The 15,293-nt window shown below is 38.2% G+C and overlaps 1 protein-coding gene across 9 annotated transcripts in view; it reads right to left on the bottom strand.

The window, feature by feature from the left end:
• The window catches only part of CADPS (calcium dependent secretion activator), a 459,922-nt gene that overhangs the window by 108,515 nt on the left and 336,114 nt on the right, over positions 1–15,293 (bottom strand). For 4 of the 9 annotated variants that reach the window (XM_072785555.1, XM_072785556.1, XM_072785549.1 and 1 more), the window contains exons 14-18: positions 11,095–11,196; positions 9,125–9,188; positions 8,586–8,709; positions 6,163–6,231; positions 5,274–5,291 (exon numbers count right to left, since the gene is read on the bottom strand). In XM_072785555.1, the coding sequence (XP_072641656.1) occupies positions 5,274–5,291; positions 6,163–6,231; positions 8,586–8,709; positions 9,125–9,188; positions 11,095–11,196 (377 nt within the window). The remainder of the gene's footprint in view (positions 1–5,273; positions 5,292–6,162; positions 6,232–8,585; positions 8,710–9,124; positions 9,189–11,094; positions 11,197–15,293) is intronic. The other 5 variants (XM_072785557.1, XM_072785552.1, XM_072785554.1 and 2 more) reach the window with 2 other exon arrangements.

Genomic DNA, 15,293 nt, shown 5'->3' with positions numbered 1-15,293 from the left:
GAGTGCCTTTTTAACAAAGGTCCACCTCCTCTGTTGATATCTCTACTTGAACACCCTTAAAGGCCCTTAAAAATAGCAAATTATATTCAATGTCAGTCTCTCCCAATGCCCAATGCATTTTGCATTTCTAGGGCCTAAAGCAGTGCCTGGCCCAGCAGGTCCTCAAATATTGGTGGAAGGAAATCCTCAGTGGATTCTACCCAATGCAGTACTTTCATGGAAAAGCAAATATTCTGTGGTTGCAATAGGCATATAAACTATATAGTAACTTTATCTGTTACTAAATGCTGCTCATTACTTAACAAATATATAACTTAAACTTCCAAACCAGAGAACAACTTTGGGTATCTTGATGCAATTGAAAATGATTTAAGATAATTTAAGATACTTTTTATTTAAATTACATTGTATCAACAAGAAAGAAATAATATCATGATAGTATGTTTCTTCTCCAATTTGGTATCTTTGTATCCCAAATCATGCTTTGCCCTTAAGACTGAACTATTGCACCTAAGAAAAATGAACTAAATTTTGGATGGATACAGGGTGGACATCTGTTATTCATGCAGGTACAGTAAACTTCCTCAGGAGAATTGCCTCTCTGCTCCAAATGGTTCTGATGGGAATATCAAGCAATAACTCCTACAAGTACAAGGGCAGTCATATGAGGCAAGCCAGGCCAACCACAGCACCCTGTGCCATCAGGGGAAATATGATTGGCTCAGGGATTAACATGTGACCCAAGCTGGGCCAATGAGGCCCTACTCTGGAATATTACACTACTGCCTGGAAAGGAAAATTATTTTTCCTCTAGGATTGTTTGCTAGGATAAAAGCCTGGTGCCTTCTCTACCCATGTTTCTCCCAACCCCCTTATCATGACTCCCAGTCACATTAAAGAAGCCTGTCAGCAGTTGGAGAGATCAAAACACACTAAAATTCTTTATCCTGTATCCATGCATTCCCAGCTATATGGTGCAAAGATCCCCTTTCCTTGATTAAGTTTTTTTGTGTTTTTGTTTTTGTTTTGTCACTGACTATAGTAAGAATCTAGCTTTTAATTATTAAATATCCAAGCAGTCCCCAAATAAGCTTTCCTGTATATGACCACAAGCTCTCTGGGGCAGGATATTGGGACATCTGGAAGGATGATCAACAGAGGTAAATACTTTAGGAAGGACAGGAACACCCCAAAGAGTTCTTTCTGAGTCACTAGTCTTTGACTCCCAGGAGTCAAAGACATCTCGTCCTGGGAATGCATCAAAGACCCTGGCTTAGGTAAAATCTCCCATGCTGCATTCCTGTAGCACCTTACATTTCCCTTTACCATAGTCAGTGGAATGTCATTACTTGTTTTACACTTGTGTTCTCTACCCTGTCATAAGCTCCCAGGTAGGCATCATGACTGCTTTCGCTTGTGGCTCTGGTCCCTGGCAGAGCTCCTGAAACTTAGTGGGTATTTAACAAATATATGCAGAGCTTTATTGCAATGCTTTATTTTGAGGTTTATGATAAAAGGAAAAATCGTCTACCCCCTAGATTTTATTGACATCCCAATTGCAATCACTGGGTCAGTAGCTTTAGCATCATGTGGGAGCCTCTTGGAAATGCAGATTTCCAAGTCCCACCCAACACCTACCAAATCAGAACCTATGTTTTAATAAGATTCTCAGAGATTTGTGTGAACACGGAAGTTTGAGAAGCTGTGTTTTATATTCTATTTCCAAAATCAAATAATATATACTACACATCTGGTTTTAGAAGTTCCTTTTTAAATAAGATAAATAATAACAGCTAAATTATATAATGAATATTTACTATGTGCCAGGCAGTGTGCTCAAAGCATTATTTGGAATATGTGTTTTGATCTTTCCAGCAACTTTTTTGGGGGAGGAACCATTATCAGCCCCTTTTACAGAAAATAAAAATGAGGCTTAAAGAAGTTAAGAGACTCATTGAAACCAAAATCGTGATGTAAGTTTTTGGTGTAACAATCCTGAGTGCTTAGGCTGGTTCTGAAGTAGTGTTTTCTGTGATTTGTACATAAAGGATGCAAACATGTGAATACTGGGCACCAACAGCTGTCATATTGAAAACTCATTCCAGTTAATGGATTATGGGTGGAGCCACTATCTTGTGGCTGAAAGATAAGGCAGCCTAGGGCTGGGGCAGGGGGGTTCTGAATGTGTGCAGGACCTTGGACCTATAAGAAGTTTGACTGGAGATAGGAGAAGATACAAAGGGTTGACTACAGAATCTGCGTGGCACTCCTTTGGATGCATTTGGCTTGCTCTAGCAGGTTTCTCTCAACTGTAGCAAAAAAACAAGTCCTCAGTTCTTTGGCAATCTTAAAGAATCTCAGCTGCTCAGAAAGACTTCTCAACGAAAGGATTTTGACAACGATCTGGTCCTAGAAAGGACTGCTCTGTTTTTTGTTTGTTTGTTTTTGTGGTCTTTCTGGATCAAAAATTGTAGATACTTTTGAACTTAGCTACTTAAAGAATGGATACTATCCAAGTTGGAAAGGCTGCACAGTGGAAAGGAACAAAAAAGGGATGATGTTTGAATTAAGAAAGATCTAGGTTCAAATCCTGCTTGAGAAAGTCACTTATCCTCTCTGAATCTGTAAAAGGGGCAATAATGAAGCCTTATTTATAGGACTAAGGTACAGATTGAATTAGATTCTCCATGTAAAGTCCTCAGCATAGTGCTTGGGCCCATAGGTGGGCTGGCTATCTATCTATCTATCTATCTATCTATCTATCTATCTATCTATCATCTAATTATATAAATCCTTGGCATATTTGAAGGAAAAATTGTTTTATTTCAAGTTCCAGTAGAATCCTTATGATGCTTAGAAAATTATGCAAGTATTTAGCCAAGAATTGAAGCAAAACAGCAATAGTAGTGTAGACTTTCTCAGAGCTTACTGGGTTCAGAACGTGTGACAGTTTAAATGAAATGTATTTAAAATGATAGAATTCATTTGCAGGAGTCACAGCTTTTCTTTCATGGAGTAGCAGCCTTTTACATCTTTTTTCAAAAAAGATACTGTAATTAAACAGAACATTTAATTTCTAATAATGCCACCAGACAGAAAGCATAAGTCCACCAAACTGCCATGTGCAGAGTCCCATAGTTTTTTTGAAGCACAGCTTGTCTAAAGGACTCAGTAGCTCCACCCCAATTTACACAGGTGACTCCAACTGTGCCCTGCCACCTCCATCAGTTGGCTTTGCATACCCATCTGCGTGTTTTTGTTTTGTTCCCTGTCAGGAAATTGAAGAGGGAAGGGAAGAGTAAGAAAAAAGATTTACAAGTCAGGAAAGAAGCAATTAGGATGATGATTGTAGTTTAGGTCTGCTTTGCCTTGAAGAGGCCTTGGACATCCCAAGCTTCAAACCCATCTCTGCTTTGACCTTAACCTTTTAGGTCTAGTTTTACACTCTTCCTGCCACCCAGTCCATTCTGTCTATCATAGTATGGACAGTATGATTTTTCTGCAGTGCAAATTACTAAGCTGCTCCCTTACTTAAAAAGCCTTCACCTTTGGAAGTGAGACCTGTGGAGTTTTTCCCTTGTAAAAATCTATACGCATGCAAACACTGGCATAGATTCCAGGTTAAGAACCTCTAGACCATGAGATACAGTCTGAACCCTGTTATTAAGGTATATATGAGATCTTGCCTCCTACGTACATTGCCAACATTAGCACCCATTACTGCCATTGTTATACCTTGTCTTGTAATCACATTGAATTACAGAGTACTTAAGAGTGTGGCCTCTGTCTGGGCTCAGATTCTGGCTCTATCACTTAATCTTCTAGGAGTGTGTTATTTAGCCTGTGCTTCGGATTGCTCATCTCTAAAATGGGAATAATAGTAGTATCTATCTCATAAGAGTTTTTGAGAATTAAATGAATTAATACATAAAAAGCCCTTATAGTCATACCGGGCACATAATACACATTGAATATGAATTGACTTTTTTTTTTTTAAAAGAATTACCTATTTTTATTAGCTATACAGTTTTATGCATTTGCACATATTATTCTATCTTGGATGCCCTTCCACTTTCCAATCCCAGCTCCCTTTCATTGATTCTGATTTATCTTTCAAGATGCATTCTAGCTCACTGCCCTAGTGAAAACTTCCATAGTTTTCTGATAATGCACTCTTACACATCACTCTATGAATTGGTGTTGCTAGGTACTGAATTTGGAATTTACACTCATACACCCATTTGTATAGATGCTCCATTAGGTTAACAGCTATTTCCTTCTTGTTTACTAGTCCTTGACTTTCACAACTGTACCTGGCATATGTACTTAGGCTCCCACTAAGCACTTGTCTAATGAGTGAATGAATAAATGAATGAATGGATGAATGGATGGATGGATGGATGGATGGATGAATGCATACCTTCTCTTTCAGGGGGAGAAAGGCTCACGTGTTTTGAACATAGGTTTGTGAGTCTTCCAATACCAATTGCTAGCTTGATGCTCGGCATGTGCACAAAACTGCTTTCTGAATTGATCTGAAATGCATTTAACTTTGATTAAATGAAATATGTTTAACTTTGATAAAATGATAATTATCTTTTGAGGATTTTTTTGACTTAAAAAAACAATGATCAATAGTATGTACTTATTAAAGTTTCACATTAAAGCTTTCCTCAAAATATGCTCAGAAGTTTGGGGACCAAACAAGAAGAAAATTTCCAAAGCCAGAGAATTCTCTAAGATCTTTCCTCTCATGAAACTTCCAGCAACAGCCCCTGCTTAGCCATCCTTTGCATGCATCCTGTCTCATCACACGATACATACAAGAACAACATGGACACAACTTCTCTCTGTCTTGGCTGATAAACATTCATCAAAGAACACAAACTTCTCAGTAGGCAGAAAACAGAAAAAAGGAATGAAAAACAAAGAGAAAGAGTAGTTTGGTTCAGTAACTTTCTTTTTTTTTAAGCACATGAGGCCAAATCACCGAATACTGAAACCAAAGATGAAATGAAGCCCCGCAGCTAACCAGAATTCTGTTCCTTCAAAGCTTATGCCTTTATAGAAATTCTGCTCTATCGAGGTCAACATCTAATGGGCAAGAGATATAGTTAGACAGCACAAATTAACTCCTTAAGTATCATTGCAACTCCACATCAGTCTTTGGGAGTCCATACGTTAAGGAGCTCTTAAAAAACAAAAACAAAAACAGAAACTCAATATAACTCAACAGTCCTGATAGTTTATAATGCATAATACAGTTGGTTCACCTGCGTCCTTTTGATTCTCTATTTGAAAGAGAGAGCACAACAAGGAGAGAAGAGAGAGAGAAACAAGAACACATATGCAGGATTAATGAGCAAATGGACCAAAATGCCCCCCACTTATGTGTGATACATGATATTGGAAGGAAAAGGTTGCCCTTGGGTTCCCACCGCCCCGAAGTGTGGGGGCCAGCAAAAAAAGGCTCCTTCACAGAGGTGGAAAATGCTGCACAAATAGAAAATTAGTAAAATTAAGTTTAATGTGAAATCAAGCTATGAAACATACACGAACTCTCCAAGTGACAATTAAGTCATATGTTCTAGCCAGAGCTTATAGGACAAGGACAAGTCAAAATCTCCAGAGAGAACAAGGAAAAGCTTCCCAGCTTGAAAGAGAACAGACAGGAGGCATATAAGATCTAGTTTTTATAGAGAATGGACCACCTTGTGTGATCATACACCCAAAATAATTTGACATCTTAAACATGGAAAAGAAGGCATGATTTTGCCCCCACTGTCCTTTATCTGACACCTAACGCATTGCTCCCGGCCTAGCGGCTACCTTTTGATTGTGTACCAGTGACAAGCACTTTACAAATTGGGGTTACACACAAGCAAAGTAAAAATGCATTCAGGTCACAGACAGAGAAGAACTGAAAAACTTACAGACAAATCTGAGTTTATCACAAACAAATGGCTTAATTGTCTAACCTGTTTTAGGCTGATAAAAAGTGACTGGACTTCTCACACTGGGTTTCACAGACAGAATCAACAGACAAGCCAATGCTAAAAAACTTGAAGCAAGGAGAGTGAGTTGGTTTGGATCTGGATTTTCTTGAAATAATGAAAACAGAAAGAGTGAAGACAGCATGGCGAGGAGGTGGTAGGTACTCACGAATGGTTAAATCCATCACTTGGGAGGCCAAGCAGAAGACAGGATGCTCATACATTTCTCTCTTTTTCCCTATAAAAGAGGATTTGGGCATGCAAGAGGCTTAGGTCAGAGGTAAAGAGGTTAAAGGTCATAGGTTAGAGGAATACGTTACATTAGCTCAAAGGAAAATAGCCACAGAGTATTTTGGGATAAACACAGGATAAAAGAAAAAGGAGTTTCAAAATTGGAGATCTACTGGATTAACCATTCAGCATGCCGTGAGTCACGAGAGAGATTGTGACCATGATTTTACACGTCTCTTTAGAATTGTTTGCAAGAGTACAATGACCAAAAACATCATGAGTAGAGGGAAACAGAATTTCATTGATTTAAGGCTCCAAGATACTAAGGATTTCAGACTTTAGTATCTAAGGCTCTTGAGGTATTTCTTCATAAACATAGTCTCCAGCAATATCACTACAACTTCTTTCCAAAATTCTCAGGGGACTAAGCTGTTAGTGCTCACAGAGGGGCTCAAATGTGAAAATGTAAGATTTCTTTTCTGAGCATAGGATCGGAACCTTGTAAAAGAAAGTTGTTTGGTAGTAATATCTTCAAAGCTGCACTGTCTCAGCCTACGGTGGACTATGTTCATGAAAGAAAACCTGATACATGCAGCCAGAGGATGTTGGGTTGTCTGAATTAACAATCCCAGCATGCTTTGAAATTGGTGTCACAGCCACTTTTGCAGAGGTAACGTCAAAAAGTGGCTGAGCCAATCACGGACAAGGAAGGAGAGAAGCGGAAGAGAGCAGGTAGTGTGGAATGAGGTACTTCTCTGAAAAGAGAGTTGGAAAAAAAAAGATTGGTTTCTTCAAAGAATCCCCAGACCTAAAAGTCACAGTGCAAAAGATAATTAACACAACCAAGAAGAATTGAGGCACAAAAGGAAATTACAGATCAGCTGATCTACTTTGGAAATGAATGCATTTTTACTTACAGATCTTAAAGTTTGTTTTTGGATATATTTATCTGAAAGAAGAGAGCAGATCTTACCAAAAGACTAGTAATAGCTAGACCAAGGCCTACGAGGCAGCAGCCATGGCAACCGAACGTTTCTTGATCCCATCCCATCTCTGGCCTTGCCTAGAATTATTAGGTAGGTACCTGGTTGACTTTACCAAATACAACCAATCATTATGTCCTGGGAAGGTAAATGCTAGAACAATTATTTGCTAACAGCCCTTTAATGATCTTCTTGTTCCTCTATTTTTGTCACTCATTACCAAGTCAAGAGTTGATAAACATCCTTTTAGTGCCCAATTCTTAAGTGTTTCTCCCTGGGTGCATAGCAATGAATTCATTACCACTGGTACACAATTTGCATTGTCAGACAGACAAAATTGAGAGAGGGAGGACATGTAATGTACAGAACACTGCGATTTGACATGATCTTAACCTAATTCTCTAAGGAAACAAGGACTTCGGCAGGGTAAGTGATAGGGTTTTGGTGGTTGGTTAAGCCTTTTTTTTTTTCCCCCCAGTCAAGTCCTGAAGGCAGACAATGGGCATTTGCTGGTTTTAGTCAGGTGTTTCACATGTGAGAGAACATCAGATTCCAGAATGCGGACACATTGAGTTTTGCACACAGAACTTCCACATTTATACACTTACACCACTGGTCAAGTTGGGTGTGGTTTTCAAATCACCCTATAGCAGCCAACAGGGTAACAATGAAAAGTGATTAATACCTTTGCAAATGAATAGGTCCCAAAGAACCATATCTTCTCAAGTAGAGTTTACTCAAAGTGCCTTTTGGGTGATTACTTGGTCATCAGTGCCTGCTTCCCTAAAACTTGAGAGGGCAGTGGTAACAACCATCCTAGGTCTGGAGCAACAAGAATGAATGAGATCTAAAGCAAACCAGGAGCCATCAGAGATAGCTGGACACTAACCTGCCATCGAGGTTGAAATGTTACCAAAAGACAAGATACTTTCAAGGGGCAAGAAAGAGTTAAGCAAAATCTTGATGTTGTTTCATTCCATGCTTGTTCTACCTCCAAAGCTATCAACAGTGGACAACAAAGTGCTTTGTTTTCCTCTATTTAGAGAAGGTAACAATCCTACAGAACTCTTTCATAGGAAAACATTAGTCACAGAGCAAACTTAATGCCAACACAGACTCTCAGAAGGACCTTAGTTATCTGATAACATCCTATATTCAGTATTCTTCCCCTACAAAGACTGTTCCCTGGAGCCCCTGTTCTTAATTCATTTATTTGGCCACAGCCAAGGAAGCTTTCACATTTCAAGTGCTTTCAAGTTTCAATTTAACATACTCAGATGGACCACTGTTTTCTGGTGCCCGTTAGAAAAGACAGACTCTTCCCCAGGGAGCCATACCAAAATTTAAATAAAAAACTGGGGGCAGAAGGGAGCCTTACCTTCGATTTTAGCATATTCTGATAGCCGGGAATAGTTGACTAAAGCAGCCTGCTCTAGACATTTCCGGATGACTGTTTTTACCTCCTCTTGTGGTACGGGGGTCACAATATCTTTCATCAAAACCTTAAGGTGGAAAAAAAAAAGATTATTATGATGGTTCAAACAAATGTGTTACTCATTTTATTTCTTAAAGAGCTTGAGTTTAAAATGAGTTGTGAATGCCTCCTTTTTGACTTAGTATTGATTGAGAGCCATCGTTAAAAAGAAAACACAGAACTGTAAAGCACAGTTAGGATGGCAAAGCCCATCTATGAATCGAGGAAGGGCCAGGAACATATCTTCAATATATGCTAACTATTTGGGAGTCTGGAGATAAAATATCTAGAATTTTGGCAGTTTCCTCACATTTATTCTGGTATTTGATGAATGGTAAACGAAGCCTTGAAAAATGACAAACTAGGTCATTCAACCACAATATTTCCTTACGATCATATTCATGTCTGTATATATGTAATCTGCCTTTTACTTTCATTCTTACCCTTTCCAAGAGTGATAAAGTAGCTTTTAAAGCACCTTCAGGTCGACCAAATGGAAAGCAATACCTAAAAAAGAGAAAATTCTTCAGGTTGCCCAAATATATTACATTTTAGCATGAAATATGCTGCAATTTGATTCCTATAGCAACTCTTTCTGAGGAACAGAAAATGCTTTTTATTTTGTCACGTTGTGTTATGTTAATCTGAATTCACACCATATATGTGTGTATATAATGTATATATGTGTATGTGTGAATAATGACTAAAGAGAGACTCTGCAAATGTCTGCAGCAGAAAAGAATATTTAGAGTGATGACATAAGGCTCTGTTTAGATTTCTATTGTGAAGGAAAACCATTTGTTAGCTCACATGTGACCTTCTATATGATTTTAGGGACCAGCAATAAAAAAAAATATTAGTTGAAACAGGGTGAAATCCAAACACACTCAAGTCTCCAAAGGACCACTACAGGAAACGAAAGACTGTATTTCGAGCAAATTCATGCTTTTGCTAAGTATCCTTCCTTGACTGTGGTTTTTAATTGTTATTGGCAATATCTCTTGTATATGGTGTGCAATCAATAAAAATTTGTCTAGGAGGATTTTGAAGGTACAGATGGAACTATGTTGTGGACTCCTAAGAGTTCCGTTGACTATTTCAGGCTGTCACGCACCCTTCGAGACACTGTTCTCATGGTACAAAGAGACCAGCAGAAGCTACCTAAACTCAGACTATGACCTATGCAGGTGTTGGGCTGGGTGGTCTGGTGCAAGTCCTTCCCTCTCTCAGCCTTGGCTTACTTTTTATTTAATGAGAGTTATAATAACTACCTTGCTAAGTTGTTCTGGGCACAAAAAAATGAGTTAATGCCTAACTAGCCTCTGGTCCTATATCTTGACCCATAGGAAATGTTTAATAAAAATGAATTATTTATTACATTATTGTAAATGTTCTTACTATTTTTGAATTACTATCTCAGGACCTTTAATTCAGAACCACCAGTGCTGCATTACAAATGCCTGATTTGCTGCAAGGGAGCAGTGGGCTATGTGCTCAAGGATGAAGCCTTGGACTTGCTTGCTGTCTTGCATGTGTATGGGGAAGAGTCAGTCTGCCAAGGCTGATCTAAGCTTCTTTCTTTCCCTTCATAGACAGCTAATCCTTTCCTGAAGTAAGGGAGAAAGTGGGGATTCTCGTGTGGGTACCATTGCCTTCCTTCTCTGTCCATGTGATCTGATTCCTAGGATTTTTCACTGATTTAGGGACCTTGAAGAAACTTCACCTTCAACTTTGTAATAGATTTTTTTTTAAGATTTTATTTATTTGAGAGAGAGAAAGACAGAGTGAGTGAGAGAGAGCACAAGCAAGGGGAGGGGTAGAGGGAGAAGCAGGCTCCACACAGAGCAGGGAGCCCGATGCCAGACTTGATCCCAGGACCCTGAGATCAGGATCTGAGCCAAAGGCAGATGCTTCACTGACTGAGCCACCCAGGCACCCTGTAATAGATTTTAAAATAATAGACTGATGGGACACTTGGGTGGCTCAGTCGGTGAAGCATCTGCCTTTGGCTCAGATCCTGATCTTAGGGTCCTGGGATTGAGTCTGGCATTGTGCTCCCTGCTCCATGTGGAGCCTGCTTCACCTTTTCCTTTGGCAGCTCTCCTTGCTCATGCTCTCTCTCTGTCAAATAAATAAATAAAATCTTAAAAAAAAAAAAAAAAAGAATAGACTGCTGACCAGGGTCAGCTTGCACAAGAAGGGCTCTGTCCTTTCAGTGGAAATAAAATGCACTTAAGATTGCAAAGTCTCCTGGCTGCTGTGGAACCCTGTCCTACTGGTTTCCATTTCCATTTAGTTATTTCTTAATCTCCAGTGTGTCTCTAATAGGTTCACAGTTTTAGAAAATCAAGCTCTTTATTTGCTGCTTCTCAGTGTCACCATCCTAATAAACCTCTCAGCCCCAGATCCTTACCTAAAATGTGTAATCTGATTTTCCAGCAGAACTCGGAGTCTCTCTTTGATTTCTTCAAAACGTTCCTTCTCTTCAACAGTCACAGTTCCAATTCCATCAGGCCTAAAAGAAGACATGTCATGAAGTGACGGGAACCTCATATGCTGACACCATCAAATCAAATCTCTAGCAGGAGGAAACTGTCCATTTTAGAAGAACAACTACCATGATCAATGTGACCTTAGGAGAAGTCCTGCTTTTCAGTGCTGACTACTAAGGGGGGATGGGGTATGTTGGGGGTTACTGTTTGGCTCATTTATTGTGAAATGGTAAAAATGTACAAACTGGTGGCTATAAGGCCCAGTTTCTAGACCTTTTGTTTGGCTCACAATTTAAGATTTTGAACTATTTACCAGCATTTTCAAAGTTAGGAGAGTTTTATAACACAATTCTTTTAAAAATTTGGAACAACTGGCATTAATTGGTGAGTGCCAAGTAACAGCTTCTTCCTCTGGTGGGGCAGGCACTCACCTGTCCACATCTCTAATTTGCGGTACCTATCTCTCTTTTAAGCACTTAGGTTTGGAGCTCCTGAATAATGCACACAAACTTCTATGAAAACCAGGTGCCTTGTAAATGTCTGTCTTTCTCAGTGCTAAATGTTCTTATGTGACTCAATTTCCAGCTTACAATTATAGATGTTCTTATTAACTTAAGCATTTGTGTATTAACTGAGGAAACAAATTACAAAACATTGTTAAAGGAGAAGACATTGATGCAAGAAATTAAAGAAAACACAAATCAGTGGAAAGATACCCTGTATTCATGGATTGGAAGAATTAATATCTTTAAAATGTCCAGACTACCACAAGTTACCTAGAGATTCAATGTTATCCCCATCAAATTTTCAATGGCAATTTTTACAGAAATAGAAAAGAAAAAACAATCCTAAAATTTATATGGAACCACCGAAGACCCAAATAGTCAAAGTAATCCTGAGAAAGAATGAAGTTGGACGCATCACAATTACTGATTTTAAACTTCATTACAAAGCTATAGTAATCAAAGTTATATGGTACTGGCATGAAAACAGACACAGAGGCAAAGAGAACAGAACTGACAGCCCAGAAATAAACCCTTGCATATATGGTCAACTAATTTTTTTGACAGGGGAGCCAAAGATACACAAAGGGGAAGAATAGCCTCTTCAATAAATGGTGTTGGGGAAAACTGGATATTCACATGCAAAAGAATGAAATTGGACTCTTATTTAAAAATGAGCTCAAAATGGATTAAAGATAAGCCCTGAAACTGTAAAAATCCTAGAAGAAAATACAGGGGAAAAGCTCTTTGACATTGGCTTTGGCAATGACTTTTTTTTTTGATATAACACTAAAAGTACAAGCAACAAAAGCAAAAAGAGACACATGGGACTACATCAAACTAAAAAGCTTCTGCACAGCAAAATGAAAAGGCAACCTATAGAATGGGAGAATATGTTTGCAAACCATCTATCTAAAAATAGATAACAGAAAAATAGAAGTCATAAAACTCCATAGCCAAACCATTAAAAAATGGGCAGAGGATTTGAATAGACATTTTTCTGAAGAAGACCTATAGATGGCCAAAAGATATGTAAAAACATCACTAAGCATCAGGAAAATACAAATCAAAACCACTATGAGATACCACCTCACACCTGTCAGAATGGCTAGTATCAAAAAGGCAACAAACATTGGTGAGGATGTGGAGAGAAGGGAAACCTTTGCGCACTGTTGGTGGGAATGCAAACTGGTGCAGGCACTGTGGAGAATAGTATGAAGGCTCCTCAGTCAAAAATAGAACTATCACATGATCTAGTAATTCCACATCTGAGTATATAGGAAGGAAGGAAAGGAAATCACTGTTTTGAAGATATATCTGCACCCCTATGTTCATTGCAACATTATTTACAACAGCCAAGATGTGGAAACAACCTAAGTGTCCATTGACAGAGGAATGGATAAACAAAATGAATGTGAGTATATATATATATATGGATATATATGGATATACGTATATATGTACACACACATATATACATATATATGTATGTTTATATACATATACAAGGATCCATATATATGTGTGTGTATATATATATACACACACACACACAAACATATATATATACACATATATATACATATATATATATGGAACTTGAGGGCATTATGCTAAGTGAAATAAGTCAGACAGAGAAAGACAAATAGTCTATGTTCTCACAGGTCGAATCTAAAAAAGTTGTTGCCATAAGAATAGAGGGTAGAATGGTAGTTTCCAAGCCTGAGGGGTGGGGGAAATAGGGAGTTTCTGACTAAAGGGTACAAACTCTCAGCTATAAGATGAGTAATGCACAGCGTGGTGACTACAATGAACATTACTGTATTTATATACTTCAAAGTTGTTAAGAGAGCAGATTTTAAATGTTATCACCCACACAAAAAAAATGGTAATTTTGTGAGGAGAGGTAGGTGTTAATTAACCTTGTCATAATAATCATTTCACAGTATATATGTGTATCAAATCATCACATGGTATACCTTAAACTGATACATAGTATATGTTAATGCCTCAATAAAGCTGGGAAAAAAAGAGAACAAACCACATATGATGCTTTCAATGCTAATAAACTGTTGATTATTTTAATAAAAAGAAGGACCTTAGCAAAAGCAAATGAATTTCAGTTTAATCACAGTATTCTCATATTTCTAAATCATCATTAGGTTCACACGCATTTTTCCTATTTGCTTTGGACCATTCAAGTTGAAAATACAAAGGGAAGCTGCATATTTATAGCCCAAATTTATCTGTGCCAAATTAGACGTAGGATAATCTGACCCATTCAAAGACTTCAGCTTCCCAGATCCTGTAGTGACTTGTTTTGACTACTGGCTGAGCCAGTTTGCAGATTGGTGTGTCACCATGAAACTTCTATTGGAACATTCTTCAGTTTGCAAATGCAAGTCATCTTGAGACCAAACAAATGGTCTTATTTATAGGCCTTCTCAAGGATCCAGCATAAGTTGGGAAAATCCTGTATACTAGACCAGTCTGACTGCACAAAAGACTTGGCAAATGATAGCAATGCACCTCCTGTTAGGGGTTAATTGGTCAGCTTCCCTTCTTTTTAGATACTAAAAATGCCCTACTTGGGGGGAGGGGGGAGGGAACAAGAAAACTTCCCCTCCCCCACATTATAAAAAATACCCCTAAGCAGTAAAATTCTATAAAATCCATTTCTTCACACTCCCCTGAACTCAAAGGAAGAAAGAAGACCAAGTGGTAAATATCAGGTAAGCTGTTAGAATCCACAAATATGCCTTTATTTTCATATTTTCTGGAAAAATCCTAAATGTTAATTCACAAAGTTTATTTAAAAACAGTTTTTTACCATGAAATGACAATGAATCTGTATTTAAGTCTCAGGATGAATTCATTGGCCTCCACAAAATACATGTGACCTTTTTTTGTGGTAAACTTCTCATGTTTTTATCATAATCTACAACTTTCTTTAGGTGTGGTTTCTAGATTTAGACTTTGTTTACACAAAACACAGCTCACTAATGCACTGAACACATTTATACAATTGGCACGTACTCGGTTTGGGAAAATGGAAGCCATTTTAAGCATTTTGCTTCTCATTGGAGAACTAGCCCAGAGAAAAATGCTATAAAATGTAATTTACAAATCAAGGGCGCTTGAGTGGCTCAGTTGAGTGACCGACTCTTGGTCTTAACTTGGGTCATGGCCTCAGGGTCCTGGGATTGAGCCCCATGTCAGGCTCACGCTCAGCAGAGTCTGCTTCAGATTCTTCTCTTCCTCTGCCTTTCCCATTGCTTGCACACATGCACTCCTTCTCTTTGTCTCTCAAAATAAATAAATAAATAAACAATAAATATTTAATGAAAAATCTTTAAAAATAGATAATTTACAAATCAGAGGGGTTTACAGATGAGAGGAAAAATCATGGAAACCATTTCACATGGGCAGCCCAGAGACATGTGTGGCTATTACTAAGAGATAAACCTCCCTGATGAAAATTATCCATTCTTCACTCAACAAGCCTCCTAAGGCAATTATTAGATAATTAGAAGGTAACTTAAAAAAAAAAAGAAAGTAACTTTTAGATTTGTGTTTGAGATGATAAGAACCAATCATTTAGTGTGTACCTGGTCTTC

The sequence above is a fragment of the Canis lupus genome, chromosome 19 (assembly GCF_048164855.1).
Source record: "Canis lupus baileyi chromosome 19, mCanLup2.hap1, whole genome shotgun sequence".
Classification (NCBI taxonomy): Eukaryota; Metazoa; Chordata; class Mammalia; order Carnivora; family Canidae; genus Canis; species Canis lupus.
The sequence above is the reverse complement of the archived record's forward strand: the minus strand, read 5'-3'. Positions and strand labels throughout refer to the sequence as shown.